This window comes from Piliocolobus tephrosceles, chromosome 5 (assembly GCF_002776525.5).
Source record: "Piliocolobus tephrosceles isolate RC106 chromosome 5, ASM277652v3, whole genome shotgun sequence".
NCBI lineage: Eukaryota > Metazoa > Chordata > Mammalia > Primates > Cercopithecidae > Piliocolobus > Piliocolobus tephrosceles.
This window is the reverse complement of record NC_045438.1, coordinates 108875690-108898001: the sequence shown is the minus strand read 5'-3', so window position 1 is coordinate 108898001 and position 22312 is coordinate 108875690. Positions and strand designations below refer to the sequence as shown.

Below are 22312 nucleotides of genomic sequence, written 5' to 3'. Positions count from 1 at the left end.
AAATAAATAAATAAATAAATAAATAAATAAATAAATAAATAAATAAATGTCTTAATCCATAGAAGAGAATATTAATAATAAATAGATGCTGTGGGGACAATTTTTAGAGGGAGGAAAGGACCAAGAATGGAAGGATCTTGAATAATAATAAACATCAAATTTCAGGCAGAAAAGAGGAATTCACAAGGCATTGAAAAGCTGAGAAGTGGCCAGAGACAGAACATCTAGAACCTCTAGTGTCTTACAAGTCAACAGAAAACCATTTTGACAAAGAGGTAGAGGTCAGCAATTTCAAATTCTGTTTACTGGTCATATAACATGAATGAGAAATGTCCCCTGTATTTAACAAGAGGGAGGTTACTATTAACCTTGATGAGAACAGTTGGAGTGGATTGGTGGAGGTAGAAACCAAAATATTTAGGGGCAGTGACAGGAAGCTATGGGGAGTAAATAGTAAGAGGAAGTAGAAAGAGCCAGGACATGTAACCTAACAAATAAATTTGATTTTAAAGAGAAGGAGAGAAGTGAGAAGGGTACTTGGGGTTAATAGATTTTTTCCTTGTGTGTGTGAGCGTGTGTGTGTGTGTGTGTGCATTATGCACCTTGCAACCATGTCAACATGTTTAAATTCTGATGGGAAGGAAACGGAGAGGGACATTACTGGAGATACAGTAGAGAGAGGGTATTAGTAGCATTAGTGCATGAGAAAGCTAGAGGGGTGGGATTCTGACAACAGTGAGAGGCACCACTTGCACTGAAAGTAGAGAGAAGGTAGAAGGGTGATAAGTCTGAGATAAGATGCCTGTTCTTTGTCAGGGAATTAAGGAAGTGTTGCCACGCGACATAGCCCTATTAGAGTTAGTTTTATCTGCCCCTTCCTAGTCACATTTCTTTTCCTTCTTCAAGTGCTGAGGTCATGGAACCTTATAACCTTTGCCATCCTGTGAGAAAGGTGGTTGGAGCCAAGGAAATCTGTGATCCAGCTCAAGCCTTCGCACTGTTTGATCCATGTCATCCTCCTCCATGCTGCTTTGTTTTCTCCTCACCACATAAATTCTATCCTCTGTCCATAGACATTTACAAACACTTCTCTTAATTAAGTTAAAAACTCTTTGTGGGAGAAAAACATGTATTGTCCAGTTTTGTATCTTCCCATTCAGTAACTTACACACAAATGGCTCTCAAAAGCAATCATTTCAAAAATTGAATAAAAATGCTACCTAGTGTCTAACTTAAACAATTCATTATCTATCTACTGATCGTTTTTCACTTCAAACACTAAAGTATCATAATTTCTGTTTACCTCATAAAAAGTGAATTGATATATATGTTTTCTAGTGATCACAGAAAGAAGACAAACACTTTGTAGCATTTATTTAATTTGTAGATATTGTAGAAGCTCTTATAATGTGATTCATTTTAATGAACCTCCAAAGTAACAAATTACTGGATTTTCTTTTTTACATAGTTTATTAAAGATTTCTTCTTTAGTTCTTTTCAGATCTATTTATTTCAAATCCATTGCAGAGTCATCCAAAATTTAAGACATTTAGATTAATTTTAGGCATCACAGAATGCAGCTAATGTTTCTGTGGTTTTATATTTCTACGTCTCTTGAATATACCCTTAAATATTGGTAATATCATATCCTGCCAACAATCCTTCCCCCCCTCCCAATCTCTCAATATCAGAGATTGAGCCTGTATTTAATATCTATTAACCTAAATATATTCAAATGCAAGTCATGTGGTTGGGAATGCCTTTCTGCTGTTAGTATTTCTAATACATTTTTTCAATTTTCATTTATTCACAGTAACTAGATTTGAAATCCAGTTACTTTTATGTTTAATATTCAGCTTTGCACTGAATTCTGAGCCACCAACACTGACTGTTTAATGGTACATTGCTGCCCTCTAGCTTATGTTTGAAAAGTTTTCTATAATGTAACCATTTATCCAGTAATCTCTTATAAATTGATATTCATTTGTATTTAATGAATCATATATTAGCAGTTTTATAAACATTAAATTCTTATAGTTATTATTTAAAGTGTTATTTTTCTTTCCAGGTAAAACTGATCTTATTAATCTTAGGGAACATCTTAAAAAGAAAAGAAAAGAAAAAGCTTTGTTATGTCATTGTGTAGCAGGTTCTCAGCCAATTTATTTTTCCCTTAATTTACACATTTCCCCTCCATGTAGGTTGGCTATTTTCAAAAATCAATGTGTTTTCTTATCTTTTATTTCTTAAGCAGCCAGAGAGAAGTATCAAATCCTTTATGCTCTCAATGAATGCTGAGTTCTTGTCAAATAATATTTCTAAAAATGAAACAAAATAAATTGATTGGCACTATTTCAAATTCTAAGGATGGTCAGAAATTTCAGCCAGGTGTTTTTTGTGTTCAAAAAAATCATGAAACTACTTAAGACTTGAATTACTATTATCTGACAAAAGTTCTGAAATAATGTTACGGCATCATACTTGTGATAAGATCTTCTGGTCTGGATAGAGATATCAAGCACATATCTACTACCTACTTCTGTTCATTTTAAAGCTTAGAAGCCTTAAAATTAAAATATAATGTTCAGCATAATTTTCAGCATCATACTCAGCTGAGACAGTGTAGTGAAGGGCATTTTGGTGTAGCACAGAGACCATGAGACTGAGAGTAGAAACCTGGATTTGATTCCTAGTTCTTTCAACACAACAATTTTTTAGGGTCTTAAATCTCTTGTTTTTAAAAATAATAAGTATACCTTTCTCATAAAATTGTAGACAGCATGAAATAAGGAAATGAATGAGAAAGTGCCCACATGATGTATGTTATGTACTAGGAGCTTAATAAACCTTTGTTTAATCCATATCTAGTATACACATTCAATTGTTCCTGGTCTTCTGATTAAGGGTAATTCTCTCCCTTCCTTTCTTCTTCTCCCTTATCAAAGTTTTCTTGCTCATTGCATGTCTTTTTATATACTGTTTTTCAGTCAGGTTTCTTTTTAAAAATTCAAACTACTTTAAGAAAAAAAGAAATTTATTTTTTTAATTAGATATTTAATAGAATCTGGGAGGTCCAGAAAATCAGGTTCAGAAGCTATGCTTGACTCTTCCAGAGACCTGACAGCCACTGGCATTGGACAATAGCAAAACCAATGCCCATCAATAATGTCACCCCAGGATGGTACCCATGGATGCCTGTCGCTGCTGCCTCCTTCAAGCTCAGCAGAGTGGAGTCCCTGAGGGTTTTATGACTGCATCTGATTGGCAGAGTCCTTGTACCATGGCAGCAAGAAAAACTGGGAAGGTGAGGTTCTGACTTCTACTTGGGAGACAAGAGCCTAAAGAAGAGGGATTCCACAAATGTAAGAGAGCCATTGAAATGTTCCCCATGGCTAAAAAACATGACAACTTCACCTTGCTCTCTCTTTTTTTGTTTTTGTTTTTGTTGTTGTTGTTGTTCTTGTTCTTTTGATCCCCATCAAGCTAATCAAATGGTGTTTACTCAGAAGTTTCTAGAAGCAGAAAACCTGAAGAAGTTCTTCTGATGGCAGAAATTGTAGGATCAATGAAAAAACACAAACTGTTGGTCTTCTCCACTGTCTCTATTCCTCCCTCTCTCAGGGTATATGAATTTGTGTGTTTTATACTGGACAAGCATAGTATTGTATTATGCTAATAACATATGCATTGATTGATTGATTGATTAAACATTAATTGAATTCCAGAAAATATGCAAGGAACAAGAAGTATTAATGCAAATGTAAGTAAGATCTGTTCCTTTTATTCTTAGAATTCACATCCTAATTAGGAAGTATCATGCAAACCCCTAATTTTAGGCAGCATGAGAAGAGCTTTAATAGGGAAGGCACTGTGCACATAGGTAATGTTTAAAGATACAAATTCTAACCCCTGTAATAGAAAACCCAGGGTTAAAGGTATTGTCCAGTTATACCTATATCATAAACATATTGGTAAGTATATTTTGTCAAACAGATGACTGGAGATATGTCAACAGACTGTTCTGTTTTACTGATAAGCTCAGACTTCACTGTATGCTTTCCATTTTTATTCAGATTAAAGTTTTTTTATCTTTCATTGCCTTCAAATAATCATTTCAAGCTTTGTTGTTATTCAGACACTGTAAAATGAAATTTTAGATTATAGAATGTCCTTGAAAATAGAAACTTGTTACTACAATACTAATGTTTTAGTTTCTAGTCTTAAAACATTATCGCTTTTAATTTACATTTCTTATGTATACTCATTTAATAACCAACTTTAAATTCAGTAATCACATTTTTCCCCTAAGCTTTGATTAGAACAATTATAGTAAATGAAAATAAGAAAGTAATTTTTGTAAAGCTATTCATAAAAAACCCTTTTCGAACCATAAAGAAGCTTTCCAAATAGTTTTTTTCAGCATTAGGCCTCCAAAAAAAATTATTTCTGTTCTGCTTAAGATACCCAGATCCAAAACTCTTTCATTGTCTGCTCATCTTTGTTTTGGTCTCCCCTAGTATAATGGCTCCCGGCAAAAGGCCTAGCACACAAACGGTGCTCAATAAGTGCTGCTGAATGAATGTCTGACCCTCTTAACCCAGACCAAGAAGATAGAAGCATCAGCAGAAAGTCCCTTCAACAATAGAAAGCCTATGAACAGATTAAAGAAATAGAAAAATAGGTAACTGATTTTTACATGTACCTACCCCAATTTGTCTTTGGCCCTGAACTCTGTTGGCCAATGCCTCTTTTTGGGTTGCCTTAAAGAACAAGAATATACATCAGCACACACTTGACTGAAGTCTTGGTGGAGACTGCCACACCAACTTACGTTATCAACTGATTTGTAATCTATGACTGAATATTTTCTGTTGACTCACTACTGTACGCTTAATTCTGAAGATAATATATATAATGTCTTCACATGGCATCCTGAGTACTGTGTTTTTAAGTTATGCTATTAATGTGAAAGGGGAAAAAAGGACCTCAAACACTGTGATTAACAGACTTTTTACAGCATCTTTTACTCATTATGGTAAAATGAAGTCAATGCATTAGACATATTTCATTAAGGCCTATGGACTATAAAGGGATATGCCAGTTTATAGGGATAGGTTAGAGCCAATCCCATTTTTTGCATGTGTGGATCCCTTTGATTAACTCAGATTATCCTCTTTAGAAGTGGGAATATTGAGGAAGTGGTCTTTCACTGGTTCTTATACGTTTATTCTTTCATTCCCAAATCCCTCAAATTCCCCACTCATATGCACGCACGCACATACACACACACACACACATTCAAAACACACATGCAAAAGAGAAAAATTTCATTGCAACTAACAAAGAACCAAAACCATTGTGGCTTAAAGAAGATAGAAGTTTGGTTCTCTCTCAGGTAAATATCTGGATGTAGGCAAGTCAAACTGCTCTACAAAGCAGAGGTTCCACCTCATTACTGCACCCTGTGTAGCAAACCTTCCTTCCCAAGGACATTATCCTAGCCACATTTTCTGTAGGCCAGTCAGCAGGAAGGGTGAAGGTAGCTAGAGAGAGAAAAGGCAGAGTACACAGCATCCGTCACTTAGAAAAATGTCCTAAGGTATGGTAGGGCATGATGGCTCATGCTTGTAATCCTAGCACTTTGGGAGGCCAAGGCGGGCTGTTCACCTGAGTTCAGGAGTGCAACACCAGACTGGCCAACATGGTGAAACCCCATCTCTACTAAAAGGCCAGGCATGGTAGCAGGCACCTGTGATCCCAGCCACTTGGGAGGCTGAGGCAGAAGAATTGCTTGAACCCAGGGGGCAGAGGTTGCAGTGAGCCAAGACCCACCATTGCACTTCAGCCTGGGTGACAAAGCAAGACTCTATCTCGAAAAAAAAAAAAAAAAAATACTAGAAAAGAAAAGAAAATGTCCTAAAGAACTTACATACAACACTTCTACTTTCACCTCTTTGCACTGAACCTAATAACATGACCACATCCAACCTTAATGAAGGCTCAGAAATATCATTTCATTTTCCATTGCTTTCAATGAACATATTGAGGTTTTATTACTGAGAACAGAGGGGGAAATGAATATAGGCAGACAACTAGAAAATTGGCATGAGAGTCTTCCTTATCCCTCACATGACATAATGTGTGGGATTTCATTTTGGAGGTTTCAGGACAGATTCCCTTCCTTCCCCCACCTTCCCTACACTATCTTTCTCTCTACCCCATATGCATCCATGAATTTTATTCTTTTCCTTTTTTTAAGACAGTGTCTCACTCTGTCACCCAAGCTGGAGTGCAGTGGTGTGATCGTGGCTCACTGCATCCTCAAACTCTGAGGCTCAAGCGATCCTCCCTTCTCAGCCTCCCAAGTAGCTGGGACTACAGGCACATGCCACCATGCCAGGGTTTTTTTTTTTTTTTAGAAATGGGTTCTCTATGTGGTCCAGGCTGGACTCCAACTCCTGGCCTCAAGCAATCCTCCTGCCTCGGCCTCCCAAAGTGCTGGGAACTTTCTTCGTATGTATTCAAACACACTTCTTTTGTGTGTGGAGAAAAGAAGGGAGTAATTAGTGAAGGACAGACTAACTTTCACTATTTAAGCTACTGAGTACTAAGAATTTTAATAAAAGGATCTGAGCCAAATTCTAATCCTCTCCTTGTGTGTTTGCTATCTAAATTGAAACCACAGTCAGTTTTAATTGAACATAAAATCTGCTGTTTGATCCTAAGCAGTAGAACAACATTTTCATTTGCTAGTAAGTGGATTTTGGACTTCCTCCCAAAAGAAGCTAAATTTTAGTGATAGTTACAATATTATCTCATTCAAACAAAGGCTTGGAACATGTAATATTCTCTGGAGAGGTACCAACCTCTGTGAGCAGCAGATTTAGTACTTTGAATAACAAACTTAAACTCCAAACATAGCCCCGGCTAGCCAGGAAGTTGTTCTCACACTCCACAGAGTGCTAGAGGTTTCAGAGGGACATCTAGTTTCAAAGAATGAAGCAGAGTAGACAGAGACCGCCTACCCTCACACACAAACTTCTTTCTATCTATACTTTATGTATCAAACTTCTATATGAGGCATTGTTTAAAGAAAGGCTTTAACTACTTCTAAAATCTGACCTCGTTGTTCCCAGCTCCAATTCTATTCCTAAGGGATTTGTTTCTTGAGGACATTATAACCTTGAAATTCATAAGCTTTTCAGGAGCTAGTGGAAAAGGGTGAAAAGAGAAGTGACTTAGGGGAAAACTGCCTACCTGTCATTATATTTTGGCAAAAGTTTATTTAACTTGTTTAGAAAGACCATAATGATGCACACAACCTAGATTCACAATATTATTTGATTAGCAAGACTATATTAGTATATTTGTCTCCCTGGAAGTCATAACCTATGTGTACCATTAAAATTTTTCCTCCATTTATTTTTTACTTTTTTAGTCATTTAAATTTGCTTTCTAATGCTTAAGTCTTTTTTTTAAATGTGTAAATATATTTATTGCCCCCCAAAATTGGATATTCCTATCCAGGTCAACATACACATAGGAAATGACTAACTGACAAGATCTGGTAAGTTTGCATATTATAGCTTCACCACGACTTTGTTGTTTGTTTCTGTTATCAGAATCTTCTCAGCAGTCCTACTTCATCTGTCAAATATTCCATGGAGAAAAAAAAAAAAAAAAAAAAGTCAAAAGCATTCGTAGTCTTGTTATTGTTACTGTTGTTAATTACAAAAGTTCAGTCTTTGTTTTGGTAGATTAGCTTTAAGTAACAATTGCATTTCTAAAGGAGTAGTTGTGAATTCCATTCTAAATAAAATACTCTAAGAATTTATTTCTCTCTGCAGCTAGTTCTTCATTCTCCAACTCATATTTCTTCATGGCAACAAAATATCGAATAAAGGTTTCTCCTAGAGCCTGCCTCAGACATTGATCTTCTTCCAGTACCACAAGGGCATCTTCCAGTTTTAAAGGGATCTCAGAAGCTTCTGCTTGGTAAAAGTCTGTGCTCTCATCTGGACCAGCCAAGACCTCATTACTGCTATGAAGTCCATCTAAGCCAGCAGCAACAGTTGCAGCCAGCACCAAGTAAGGGTTTGCTGTTGCTGAGCCTAGCTTATTTTCTATCCGGGTGCCTTTCTCTCCATGACACTTGATATTAAATATACAGCTGTTGTCATTGTATCCCCACGTTGTAGGCACACTCTCCTTCAGGTCTTTACTGTCCTTGGAATAACGCTTTCGGCAGCTAACAGTAGGTGCCATCAGGCAGCTGAGTGCAGCAGAGTGCTTCAAGAGTCCTGCCAGCCACTTTTTCCCAGTGATTGTCAGCTGCTCAGTTCCAGAAGTGCTGCAAAACATGTTCCTCTTCCTATCGACATCCCAGAGACTATGAGACAAAATCCCTGAATTACAAAATCCAGTCTCAATGAAGAAGCTGGAAATGTAATTATATTTCCTTGCCACTTCTTTGACACCTGTTCTGAGGGTAAATGCATTATCAGCTGAGCTAATGCCAAATTCAGGCAGGAAACAGATTTCCATGTGACCTGGCCTGGTAGAGGAGGAAAAACTCTCGACATTTGCTCCAGTGTGGTACAAGCCATCAACAAGTTCCTGCATGAAGGGCTGATCATGGTTATTTAAAAATGTTGAAGCAGGAAATGATATAGTCTTTGAGTTTAAAAATTCAGGCACACCAAAAATGCAAAAATCACAGATGAAAGCAGAAAGCAGGGAAAAGCCAGAGGCCTGCAGCTGGCTCAGCTGTCTCTTTGCAATGTACCTTGGGGAAGTCAAAAGAGGCTCACCAGTCACAGTGAAGGTATCACATATCACTCTTGCAGTTCTATCAGCCCATGGCAAAACTCTAAAGGTTGATACCTCTGGCATTAGGACTATGTCACTATTAAAACATGTGGCTCTTATGCGATTCATTTCACTGTCCTTAGGATTCGGTATCACTTCAAGATAACCTCGGGGCATGCAAACTCCATGGCTCACTTTCTCCTAAAGAAGGAAAAAACATGAAGAAATTAGGTTTTGAAAACAAACAAAAGGGTTAGGGGAGAAAAAGTCTTGCTAATGAAAAAAAAAATATATATATATATATTTGTTATATATAACATATATATAACAAACATATAAAAATATATATATTTGTTATATATAACATATATATAACAACATATAACATATATATGTTAAACATATATATATATATGTTTAACATTTGTTGGTTAACACTAACTTGGTATCAAATGTCAAATATTTTAAAATAAAACCCCCAAACAATGCAATATTTTAAGGCTTGAAGGCCTTAAATGCTCTTAGATCTCAAAATAGCAGTTATAAATAAAAGGTATAATGATAAAGAAAATCTGTTATAGCAAAAAATAAAGGTAAAGCCTTATGGAATTATTTGAAATTATCATCATCAAAAGTACTTCCTGAAGCACTTTTTATTTTATAGTACAGTTGTTAATTCTTCAGATAAGACTTTATTTTTGCTTATTTTATTGTAACCCTGAGTTAACTGACCCTCAAAAGTCTACAGTAAACAATTCTCAATCCTTCTCAAATTGCAGACTATGGTCAATACTGTGGCACACAGCACATTTGTCCTAACACCAGGGGAGCCAGGACACTGACAGCTGCATTCCTGTCTTTATTCACTTTTATAACCCATTTAAGAACTAAAAACCTCACTGTCTCAGAGTCCCAGAACCCTCGTCTGTGAATGTGGACCTGTAGCTCCAAAGTTAGAGCTTCCAAAATGTTGTAACCTTCAAGTCAGCGTGAATTGGGTGTCAACAGATCTGCCTTCTCATCCTAGCTCTTTCATTAATTGCTTCTGTGAATTTTGGCAAGTCACTGGATTATGTGCCTCAGCTTCCATATCGGTAAAACACATATTAGACTAGATGACTGCTAAGGTACTTTCTAGTCATTTATTTCTAGATTTCAGTGAATTTGGTCATTTATTTAACTTTTGCTCTGTGCCAGGCAACAGGGAAGCGATAAGGTTATTAAGTTGAACAGACACGTAAAATAATTTGTGGAAATTATGTATTAGATATATCAACAAGGTTGAAGGTTACTTTAATAGATGGAGAAAAATCACTGAGTATAAAAGGTTAGTTCCCGTGAAGTCAGTGAAAATCATGAGGTTAATAAAACAACCTAGCAATCTGTAAGCCAGGTGCTTTCCTTTTCTTTCTTTCTCTTTTTTTCCCCTTATAAACAACAGAAACTTATTCCTCTTTAGTTCTGGAGACTGAGAAGTACAAGATAAAGGCAACAGCTGATACGGTGTCTAGTGAGGGCTGCTTTCTGGTTCGTATATGGCTTCTTCTTGTGTATCCTCACATGGTAGAAGGAAGCCAGACTATTTCTTATGTTACGTCCACAACCCAAGAAGCATGGCTATCAAAGAGGGGCTGGTATTAGGCAAAATAATTTATTGGTTCACTCTTCTGCATTTGCCCATGAACCACTGCCTCTTTCACTTTCCACCATCTCTACACACATTTTTGAATGCTATTTGACCGAACTGATACAAGTCTACTTTCACCAATAATAAAGTTGAGTGAGCCAAACACTATTTGGTGCCTACCTAATTTTCCAACTCACTCATAGACCTGTATATGTAAACTTTATACACACACACACACACACACACACACTGTGGGATATTTGAATACTATAGCATGGAATCCTTTAATTCATATTTTCACTATAAGCAATAATGTCATTTCCCTGCTTGTCAGTTTTTTAGTTTGAAATTCCGTATATTAGTTCTTTACATAACTAAAATGAGATATAATATATTTTATTCATGAGACTTCTATGAGTTCCTGCAATTTAAATCTGTGTTTGTATTCACTTGGCTGTGAGTAGTAGAGAACAGCTGGTTGCCATTTCACTCCAATAGTCCTTCATGAACTCAAAAAATAGTAAAAAGTGGCACTTTATTCTTTAGATTATTTAATCCGTATTTTTTTGAACACTCTTTTCTGGCACTGTAATTTGCTTTATTCTTTTCTTGGACATAGAGAATGCAAACTACTCTCTATTAGTTATGGGAAATACATGAATATATATGAATATATTCATGATAATATATTGTCTGAAGCAGGTTTATAGATATAAAGCACTGGAACAACCTCATCTTCAATATAGATCACTATGGACTCAATAAAATTTTTGCAGAATAACTTAAATCCTTATCACAAATGAAACTTGGACTGTAGTAAAGGTTATCTTTTGAAATAAGCCAAGAATTAGTTACGAGTCTATAGCAATGTATCATGTTTTGGCTAGATCAAATATAGAAAGAGCCTATATTATTTGCATATAATTTAAATAAAAATCAACACTTTTGATAGAACAGAGATAATATAAGTTGGTTGTAAGGTTTAAACCTTAAACACCACACACACATGCAATGTTTAGTTTACTTTGCACAAATGAATCTTTTTTTTTTTTTTGAGATGGAATAAGGTACACACATACACACACACACACACACACACGATGTTTAGGTTACTTTGCACAGATGAATCTGTTTTTTTCTTTTTTTTTTTTGGAGACGCAGTTTCACTCTTTTTGCCCAGGCTGGAGTGCAATGGCGTGATCTCGGCTTACTGCAACCTCTGCCTTCCAGGTTCACGTGATTCTCCTGCCTCAGCCTCCCAAGTAACTGGATTACAGGCCCCTGTCATCAGGCCCAGCTAATTTTTGTATTTTTAGTAGAGACAGGGTTTCACCATGTTGGTCAGGCTGGTCTCAAACTCCAGACCTCAGGTGATCCGCCCACCTCAGCATCCCAAAGTGCTAGGATTACAGGCATGAGCCACCGCACCCGGCCTCTTAAACCTATTTTTAATGTCTATTCACAGCAAATTTTCCAAAATAAATTATTTTGTCTTAAATTACAAATATTCATTGTGCTAATACTCATTATTTATACCTTCACAAGTTTCAAAAATAAATTTAAAGTGGCTTCTTAAAAAAATATCGATACTCTATGATCATTAAATGAGAACAAAATAATAATAATGAGGTAATGAAATAGTGAAGTTAGTTATTAGGAAACTGGGACTAAGAATAAATATAGCCATATATAATGAGTTACATTAAAATTATAATGTATAATGAGTTACATTAAAATTCTCATGATAGACAAACTTTTTTTCTAGCTAAACTCTAGAAAAAAGGTGTTTTTTATATGTGGGATATTGAACAAAATAGTGAAAAATATTTTCAGTAACAGTTGGATAAAAAAAGTATGCAGAATTTTTCTCTTTATGTCAATTATATCAATCCTTAGCAAGTATAAGCAGCATACTGTTTTATTTTTGTAAAAGGATTCCACTGAGAAACTAGAGTAATGTCCTATATATGGACTTGTAGGTGCCATTAGTAAAATAAATGATTAAAATTTGATAAAAACTGAATAGCAAACAGTTTTATATTGAGGTCTCTGGCAAGTACTTAAAGTGCCAGTTACTTTTCCTTATGATTGGAAGAGATTCATTTGAATTATATTCTGGGCCTGTCCACAAGAAAATCCACATTTTTTATAAAAGTTAAACAACATATATTCTTGCCTGGATGAAGAGGAAACAATATCTGCAAGCAGCTCCAAATAATTCCTTAAGAAACAAGTTTGAATCTGTTAGAATTCTTTAAAAAGTGTTTTTGAAGATGTCCAGTTTTTCCCAACATGAAGCAAATTTAACAATTAGAATCTGATATTAATGTGATAAAAGTATAATATTTTAAAATAGTTAAACCTAGAGGATGCTTAACTTTCACACTTTCTTAAATAGTACCGACTGATGTCCCTTGCTATGAAATTTGATATTTAATTAACACAACAACTCAGTCATCAAAATAAACACATGACAAAAACTGATACAAAAAGTTAAGGAAGTCTCAAAACAACAAAAACACAATATTTGTTGATATCATCTTTTTCGGGAATTTAATAATATTCATTAAGTCATCCAACAACAATGGACTATTTTATCAGAATTTGGAGCCAAAAGGAATATGTTTTTTTATCTAGCAAATTATTTCTATTTAATCATTTTTTCCTTTTTATGTTTGCTCTTGGGTCTTCTGTTGCAATTTTCTTGTGTCAAATAAAATACAATCTTCATAATTGCAGTAAGGGAGAAAAAATAATTCTGTAGAGCAAAATTATTCAAGGCAGAAGGACTAAATTTACCAGTCTTAATTAGTTTTGTATTTCTATTGGGTAAAGAAATTGCTGTTTGAGAGCCGAGAGTACACATTTAACTCCTTGGGGAGCAATAACATATTTGGGAGGAACAAGTGAAGAAACAAAATAAGTTATTGATTTTCAGCTTGTATTGCTGTATAGATTACAAGAAAATAAGAAACAGTAATAAGAACCATTTGCCGCTAATGGTCATGAAATTACATTCAGTTACAACTATGTGTTAAACTCACTTGAAAAAAGTGTGCAGGGATACTCTTAGACCTGGACACACCATGGAGGTCTGTTGCTTCAAATCGTACAAACTGGAGGCGATTTTTGGCCATGGCTTGTCTAATGTGTTTCATTCTAGAAGAGAGTTGAGGTGGGGCCAGAATTTGACTGCTGTCCCTCATGCAATCTGCAAAATAAAAAAAAATAGGTTCTAACTCAGGAGATCATGATGGACTGAGAAGCAAAAGGAGACTACAGAGTAGTGAATTAGTCAATATTATTAATAAAAATATTAATATTCATCATGTCACTGGCTTAGAGTTGGATATCTTACCTTTCTTATTCTGCCCTTACCATCTTCCCAAGAACATTGTGCCTAAACAACCTGAGATCATTTATCAGTTAGGACGAGGTCAAAATTGACATTATTTGCATAAGGATATAGTGATATCATATGTAGATACTTACTGAAAATCCTTTTGCTTATGGAAATTAGAACATATTTGCATAAGTTCACAGCAAAAAAGGGAGTATAAAAGTCTGTCTGTAGGTGACTATTATTGAACATATTTGGGCTTCTTGAACTAACTGTTAATTTCTAAATTTAAATTTCTATGTGATTAAAAGTGAATTTGGTTTTATTTTCTGGGGTTTTGTCTTATTCTGGGAGTTTTTTACCCAAAAGGCTTTATATCTTTTTAATGGCATCTAACTCTAAGAAGACTACACATTTCTGTCAAATTTAAAACTTGCTTAAATAAGCAAACAAACGTCTTTTCTTTTTTTTTTTTTTTGTTTAAGAATGAGAGTGTAGGAGATGAAAAATCTGAACTGCGTACTCAATTTAAAATTAGAAACATAAAAAGTGTTCTTTTTAAGACTTTTAAGATAGTTTGCAAATTCCAACTTCAGAGCTAGAAGAGAATTTTGGAGATAAATCATTTAATCTAACCAACTCGTTAGCTTGAGTCCCAAAGTAGCACAATGAGTTACTCCAAACCACACTATCAGTTCACTGCGGAACTGAAACTAGAATGCAGAGTTTTGATTCATGCTGGGTGGTTTATTACCACAAATTAAATTAGTATGTCTATAGCACATAGAACTGTCAGGCAACTAGTACACATTACAAATGTTAGTTGCTCTCAGAACTTTTAGGAGAGGCAGCAGAGTGTAGTTTGGGTTAGCACAAAACACTGAAGCCCATCCATCTCCATTCCAATCCTATCTTTGCCCTAGCAACAATCTTATCCTCTTTATGCCTTGAATTTCTCATCAGTAACATGTGACCTACTTCACAGGCTTGTTAGGAGGATTAAACAAGTTATTAACAGTTACTGGCAGACAGTAAGCACCATATAAGTGCTACTTAAATGAACAAAGTGAGTACAAGTACTCTAGCCCTAGTAAATGGTATCATGATCAAGCCTGCAACCAAACACTCATCAATCTGTCACATCATTGATGTTGAGCAGCTATAATTCTAAAGAGATACCTGAGTATTCTTTTGCAAGATATAATTAGGCTTTAAAAGTAAGCATAAAGATTGACAGTTTAGAAACATAGATTAAGTAGATTTTAAGTACACGAAGCATGGGAAAAACAAATTACTGGTTCCATATATGCAAATACATTAGTGATAATGTGCTATCACTGATACATTTGGCTACTCTGAAACTCTGGAGGCTTTATAACTACCTTCCATTTAAAACAAACTGTAGCAATTAAAGTGTTTCATGCTAAATTAACACTTGCTGTATTCCCAACCTACTCTAAAATATTGAGTATTCAGCCCAAGATGAATAATGCTCCTTAAAGCAAAATTTATAGGCATTTTAAAATATGGAAATTTGGGTCAGGCGCCGTGGCTCACTCCTGTAATACCAGCACTTTGGCAGGCTGAGGTGGGCAGATCACTTGGGGCCAGGAGTTCAAGACCAGCCTAGGCAACATGGCAAAACCCCGTCTTTACTAAAAATACAAAAATGTGCTGGGTGTGGTGTAGTGCTCCCGTAGTCCCAGCTACTCAGGAGGCTGAAACACAAGAATTGCTTGAGCCTGGGAGGTGGAGGTTGCAGTGAGCCAAGATCGTACCACTGCACTCCAGCCTGGACGACAAAGAGAGACTGTCTTAAATAATAATAATAATAATATAGAAATTTTTAGATAATGAGTATTCTAAACATAATAAGCAATTATACATAAGCTATAAAGAAGACATCCCTTACAAAAGGAAAAAGGTAATTTTATTGGTTTACCAGTAATAGGATAATAGGTAGTCTTACTAGCTTTTTGCTTTATCTGTGTCTCCTAAACTTTCTACAATGAATACATATTATTTTAAAATAAGAATAATATTCAGCTGGGCACGGTGGTTCAAACCTGTAATCCCAGCACTTTGGGAGGCCGAGGTGGGTGGATCACGAAGGCAGGAGTTCAAGGCCAGCCTGACCAACATGGTGAAACCCTATCTCTATAAAAATTTTTAAAAAAAGATTTTTAAATAGCCAGGCGGTGGCATTCGCCTATAATCCCAGTTACTCAGGAGGCTGAGGCAGGACAATCTCTTGAGTCCAGGAGGCGGAAGTTGCAGTGAGCCGAGATGGCGCCATTGTACTCCAGCCTGGGCGACAGAGTGAGACTCCATCTCAAAAAACAAAAATAATCAATAAAAATGATAATAATATTCATTCACTCAACATAGATATTTTTCATCATCACATACTATTCATACTGAACATGTATCTAGGAATCAGCCAGAAAGAGGCCTACCCTCATAGAACTTTATATTATAAAGTGGGGCAGGTATAGATAATAGACATGCCATCAAATGCAAGGGTGGGATAAGTTCACACAGTAAAAGGGCTGAGAAAAGAACAAAACAAAACCATAATCATCTGAAGTATTAATTGTATGAGACTTGATCACAACATAGACAGCTCTAACCCCTGATTCATTTTGAAGTCTCCAAGTTGCTCTGTGACTGGACAGCGAGTAGGGTACATGTATTAGTTTGCTCAAGCTACTATGACAAATGCCCCAGACAGGTGGCTTAAACAGAAATTTATTTTCTCAAAGCTCTGAATAGAGGTCGGAGACCAAAGGTGTCAGCAGGATTGCTTCTTCTAAGGTCTCTCTCCCCTTGGCTAATAGACAGCCATCTTCTTCCAGCACCTTCACATGTTCTTTTCTCTGTGCATATCTGTGACCTAATCTCTTCCTCTTAAGGGGACACGAATCATACTGAATTAGGGGTCACCCTGCTGACCTCATTTAACCTTAATTACCCCTTTAAAGAGTATATCTCCAAATTCAGCCACATTATCAGGTACCAAAGGTTAGGATATAATTTTAACAATTTTGGAGAAACACCATTCAACACATAACAGTGTGTCATTCTGTTTCTATTATCTTCAGTGTCCTTATTGGCACCTACCACACTGTATACTCACATGTTCCTGTCATCCCCCATTGCCTATCAGCTCCTTGAGAGCCAAGGCTTAGTTTTACCTGCTGCTGTTTTCTTGGTACTTGTAGCAGTATAGGCATCTCATAGCCATTCGACAAATATTTTTTAAATAAGTGAGTGAGTGAATGAATGAATACATCCTGTGTGATTTGACCTTGTCTAATTGATAAGTAAAAGTTGTCATCATATATTTTAGTATATATCCTAAGTATCTATTTTTCATTTAAAAGTTTAATTCTTTCACCAAATACGAGAAACCTATCCAATCCCATTTCATTTTCAAGGCATCAACTCATCTTGCTGCATCATTGTCTGAAATTTTCTTCAATAAATCATACTTGTTATTTACAATTAAACCTTTTGGTCAGCCTTTCCCAGTTGCACAAGATGAATAGCTGGCAGATAATTGCCAGTTCAGGAGCTCATTTGTTTTTCCTACAGTGTGGTTCCTGGGAGATTTTCTTCTTTTCTATTCCATCAAGGGATTAATAAATTAAATCAGTGTGTTTTTATAGAAGATGTTTTAGTGCTGTGAATGTTTAGGGAAAAAATAAGAAAACATTTTTTTAAAAAAAGTCAAAGCTCTATAGCAACTAGTAGGCCTTGGAGAAATTTTGTCTGTGTTCAGTGACAATGAGGACATATATCAGTTATACAGAACAAGCCATGGTCACTTATAAAAGGGAGATTGAAGAGACGTTTGGGCTTCAGAAACACCAATTCAAAGAAAGGGAAAAGTGCATTTGAGAGAAAACCCTGGAATGCATTCAGCTTATTGCACACCTAGTATAATGTACCATGCTGTTTCAAGGTCCAGCCGTCTTTCATCATTGTGGCTATGGTGAGAGTCACCCTGTTTGTGCTACCTTCTGGCCACATCATATTAGTGCAGACATTGTTGGAAAGCCCAGGTGGCAGAATAACCAGGTACAAAGCGGGGAAAAAAAGCAATACAATAAAAAGTGGGAGGGAAAGGGGGCTTTTCTTTGAAAAAAACCAAAATATTATTTTTGGAAAAACTCAGAGAAGTTATTCCAAAGAAGAAATACCATATCAAAATTCCTTACACTTATTTTTGGGGTTTATTTTTAAATCTATTTTTTAATTATATATATGTATTGGTTTGTGTTTTAAATTTTTGGTACTGAGGGCCTATAGAGAACTTAATACACTCTGGGCCAAAAAGGGAGCTTCTGAGCTAAAGAAGTTGAGTTAGTAATGGTACCCATGCCCTAAGTCACAACTGACAGTGCAAAGAGAGCTCACGACACAAGATCTTTCTCCAGATTTCTGGCTTAAGGCAAAGAAATGGAAAATCCATCTCTCTTTTGCAGCTAAAACTAGAATATATAAAACAGTGACCACAAGCTCTGGAGGAGCCAGTGTGGCCAGCAGATGTTATCTGATTAGTCTTCCCAGTGTTCAGAAACTTTTTTGAAATAGTGGACAGCACTTCATTATTAGAAAATTTTATGTAAAAATCTTGAATTCAAATTTATTTTGAAACTAGATCTGGCAACCCTGGGTAGGTATTTCTCCACAGCAACAACTGGTTGGAACTCTGAGGTAGTCTAGATGGGCAGGCAACCTCTACTTAACGGGGTGGCAAACATTTTCTGTAAAGGAACAGATAGTAAATATTTGAAACCATGTAGCCCATATGGTATTCATTGCAGCTACTCATTTAGCACAACGTCATTTCAGCACAAAAGCAGCTATAAACAATTTGTAAACATTACTTAGAAAAACTGACCAGCAAGCCGAATTTGGCCTTTGGGCCATAGTTTGTTGCTCTCGGCGCCAGTTTTCTCATGACCAGAACCACTCCCTATGTTCTTACACCAGCCCATCTTTTGTATTAACTGTCTGGCCCCTGTGGGCATTTGTATCAACAGCTGCCTGATGTTCAGAGCTTGTTAGTGTTCATGCTCTTCACTTTGGAGAAATTCATAAAGCCAAAGTAGAGAGAAATTCAGTTATGAGATATGGTGTGCTAGTGAGATGGGAGAGGTCCCTGACCTCCTGGAGGGGCTTGCAACAGGGACGTGACTCATTTACTTGGCCATTGCACTCAAACCACTTATGGGAGGGGGGAACGTGCAGGTGAACCAAGGTGAGCACTTTTGGGTTGCGGCCCTATGGCAGTGTTTAGGGGTGTTACCATGCTCTTTTAGTTCTACCATCCACAGACGGCTAAGTGTTAACCAGCTCAGTGGAAAGTCAGGGTAACAGCCTTTTACACCCTATTATCTAGGTACCTAGCTCCTTGTCCGGAGTCCAGGAAGAATCAGGTCACATGGACTAGAAGGATGGCGAATGTGGGGATTTTATTGAGTGATGGAGGTGGCTCTCAGTGGGATGGTTGGGGAGCAGGAAATGGGATGGAGTGGGAATACGATTTTCCCCTGGAGTTCAGCTGTCCCACGACGGATCTCCTCTCCAACCGTCCCCAGCTGAACTCCTCTCCACCTTCAGATGCTCCTTCTCTGCCATGCTGTTCTGCTGCTCTGTCAGTGGAGCTTGGGGTTTATATGGGCATAGGATAGGGACATGGTGGGCCAGAGTGGTCTTGGAAAAGGCAACATTTTGGAACAAAAACAGAAATGCCTGTTCCTATTCAGGGCCATGGGTTTCCAGGCTTGAGGGTGGGGCCTTTGCCGGGGAACTGCCCTCTTCTACACAGTATTTCCCTGCCTCCTCTCGGTATCAGCAGGCAGAATAGCCCTATGAAAATTCCTACCATACCTAATCTCTGGAACACATGAATATGTTAAATTGCATGGCAAAAGGGACTTTGCAAATGTAATTAAGGTTATGGACTTTAAAATAGGGATATTATCTTGGATTATCCATGTAAGCCCTTGAAATTAGATGGCTTTCTCCAGCTGAAGGCAGAAAAGGGATGTGGAAGAAGGGGAATTCAGAAGTTCTAAATATGAGAAGGATTTGAGGCATTGCTATCTCTGAGATAATAAAAAAAAAAAAAAAAAAAAAAAAACAGAGAGAGGCTTCTGGGAGATAAGGGTCACCCCAGCTGACAGCCAGCCAGGACACACAAGAACCTCAATTCTACAGTCACAAAGAACTGGATTCCCTCAACAATCTGAATGAACTTGTAAATGTACTGTTCCCTGGAGTTTCTAGATAAGAACCCAGATGGCAATACTTTGACTTCAGCCTTGGAAAGCCTGAAACAAGGAAACCAGATGAACCAACCTAGACTTCTAATTTGTGTTTTCAAAAAGATAGTAAGTTTGTGGTAATTTGTTATGGTGGCAATAGAAGACTAATACATACAGAATTCTGATAGTGTTTGTTTTCCAGGCTGCAGCTCCTCCTCAGGCCCTGTGTGTACTAAAGGATTTAACCTTGCCCAAAGAGAGCTGTGGTCTCTGCCCTTGGTCCCTTCCAAACAGTTAGAATGTCTTGCCTGACAAGAGTGTCTTTGTTTACCAAGAGGTTCTAGGCCACGCCAGAAACTCTAACAATGTTATTTATAGTGGTGACTTCAAGTCATGCAGTAACTGCTTGATCCCCAAAGGGGCTGGAGAGTGAGGTCAGCCAAATGCCCAGTTAACCATGAAGCCCCAGTAAAGACTCTGGACACCAAGACTCAAGTGAGCTTCCCTGGTTGGCAATATTCCTCATGTCACTGCCAAGAGAATAGTGCTGTCTGTCCGTGTCTCCACTAAGAAAGGACAAGTGAACAAAGAACAAGTGAACATTCTGTGCTTAGAACTTGCCTGGACTGCCCATGGCAGATTTTAATCTGTATCCTTGTAGTGTAATAAACCATAACCTTGAATGTAACAGCTTTCAGTGAGTTCAGTGAGTCCTTCCAGCAAATTATCTAAACTAAGGTTAACTTGGGGAATTCCAAAACTTGTAATTTGTGTCAGAAGTGAGGGTAACGTGGTAGACACTATCCCTCTAACTTCCCACTCTGGTATATTCTCATCTTTTCAAATCTTGTATGTTTAACCCTGTCATTATAGATTTCCTTTTTTCTGAGGCAGGTAGCAGGGTAGGGTCTCTCTCTGTTACCCTGGCTGGAATGCAGTAGCACAATCACAACTCACTGTAGCTTCAACCTCCTGGGCTCAAATGATCTTCCCACCTCATTCCACTAAGTAGCTAGGACCACAGGCATGTGCCCCCACACACAGCTAATTTTTTTATTGTGTAGAAAGGGGGTCTGCCTATGTTGCCCAGGCTGGTCTTGAATTCCAGTTCTCAAGTGATCTCCCCACCTCAGCCTCCCAAAGTGCTGGGATTACAGGTGTAAGCCACTGTGCCTGGCTTTTAGATTTCCTTTTATAACTAATTTCCAGCATTTTCATTCAAGTGAGTTTTAATCAATACACTCATGTACCAAAATAGGTACATCACTATCAATCAGCCAGAAACTTAGAATAATAGGATTTTACTTTTAGAAAAGGCAAGACATCTTCCATTGCAACCCCGCTATTTTCCAGATGAACAGCCTAAAGGTATAAAGCATTTTATAAAAGATAGGTATAAAAATCTTTGTAAGTGTTCTGACTTCCAGGCTAGTATTCCTCAACCAACATGACATTCTCTCTAATTCAAATACAAACTTAGGGTTAGTCGCTAGAACCACATACCAGTTTGTTCCAGAATCCTTACCAGTAAATCCTTACCAGAGTTTGGGTTAAATTCACCTCCAGGAACATTGGTTGTTGTTCTGGGGGGCAATGGTGTTATCACTGTTGTCTCATCCTGAGACTCCTTGTCATGATGTGGCAGATGATACTCATCAGAGCCAGGTCCCATGACGGGTTTGCTTGTATTCCCTAATTTGTGGCAACCCATTTGGCTTCTGATCCTCTCTGTAGTAATAAGGAAAAATGTTAAAATATGTTTCCATTGTTTTCAGCTGTCTCTTAATATAATATGGAGAGGAATACTTGAGAAAATAGTATATTCCTAGCAGTGACATATTAAATGCAGGGCAATGGGAGTGGTCTACCCTAGTCACTGGCCAAGAAAGTGCATTGCTTGTAGAGAATTTAAAAACAGGCCAGGTGCGGTGGCTCATGTCTGTAGCCTGTAATCCCAGCATTTGGGGAGGCTGTGGCAGGTGGATCATTTGAGGTCAGGAGTTCGAGACCAGACCAGCCAACATGGTGAAACCCCATCTCTACTAAAAACACAAAAAAATTATCCTGGCTTCCTGGCACACCCTGTAATCCCATCTACCCAGGAGACTGAGGCAGGAGGATCGCTTGAGCCCGGGAGACAGAGATTGAAGTGAGCCAAGATCATGCCACTGCACTCCAGCCTGGGTGACAGAGTGAGACTCTGTCTCTGGATAGATAGATAGATAGATAGATAGATAGATAGATAGATAGATAGATAGATAG

General features: G+C 37.2%; 1 protein-coding gene across 2 annotated transcripts in view; it reads right to left on the bottom strand.

Annotated features, from left to right (window-relative positions):
- Nucleotides 1-7430: 7430 nt before the first annotated feature.
- LGSN (lengsin, lens protein with glutamine synthetase domain) overlaps nt 7431-22312 on the bottom strand; it is a 42305-nt gene continuing 27423 nt past the window's right edge. Inside the window, exons 2-4 of one of the 2 annotated variants that reach the window (XM_023223017.1) lie at nt 13480-13646; nt 8811-9009; nt 8328-8389 (exon numbers count right to left, since the gene is read on the bottom strand). In XM_023223017.1, coding sequence (XP_023078785.1) covers nt 8328-8389; nt 8811-9009; nt 13480-13646 — 428 coding nt within the window. Of the gene's footprint in view, nt 9010-13479; nt 13647-22312 lie in introns of both variants that reach the window. The other variant, XM_026455491.1, reaches the window with a different exon arrangement.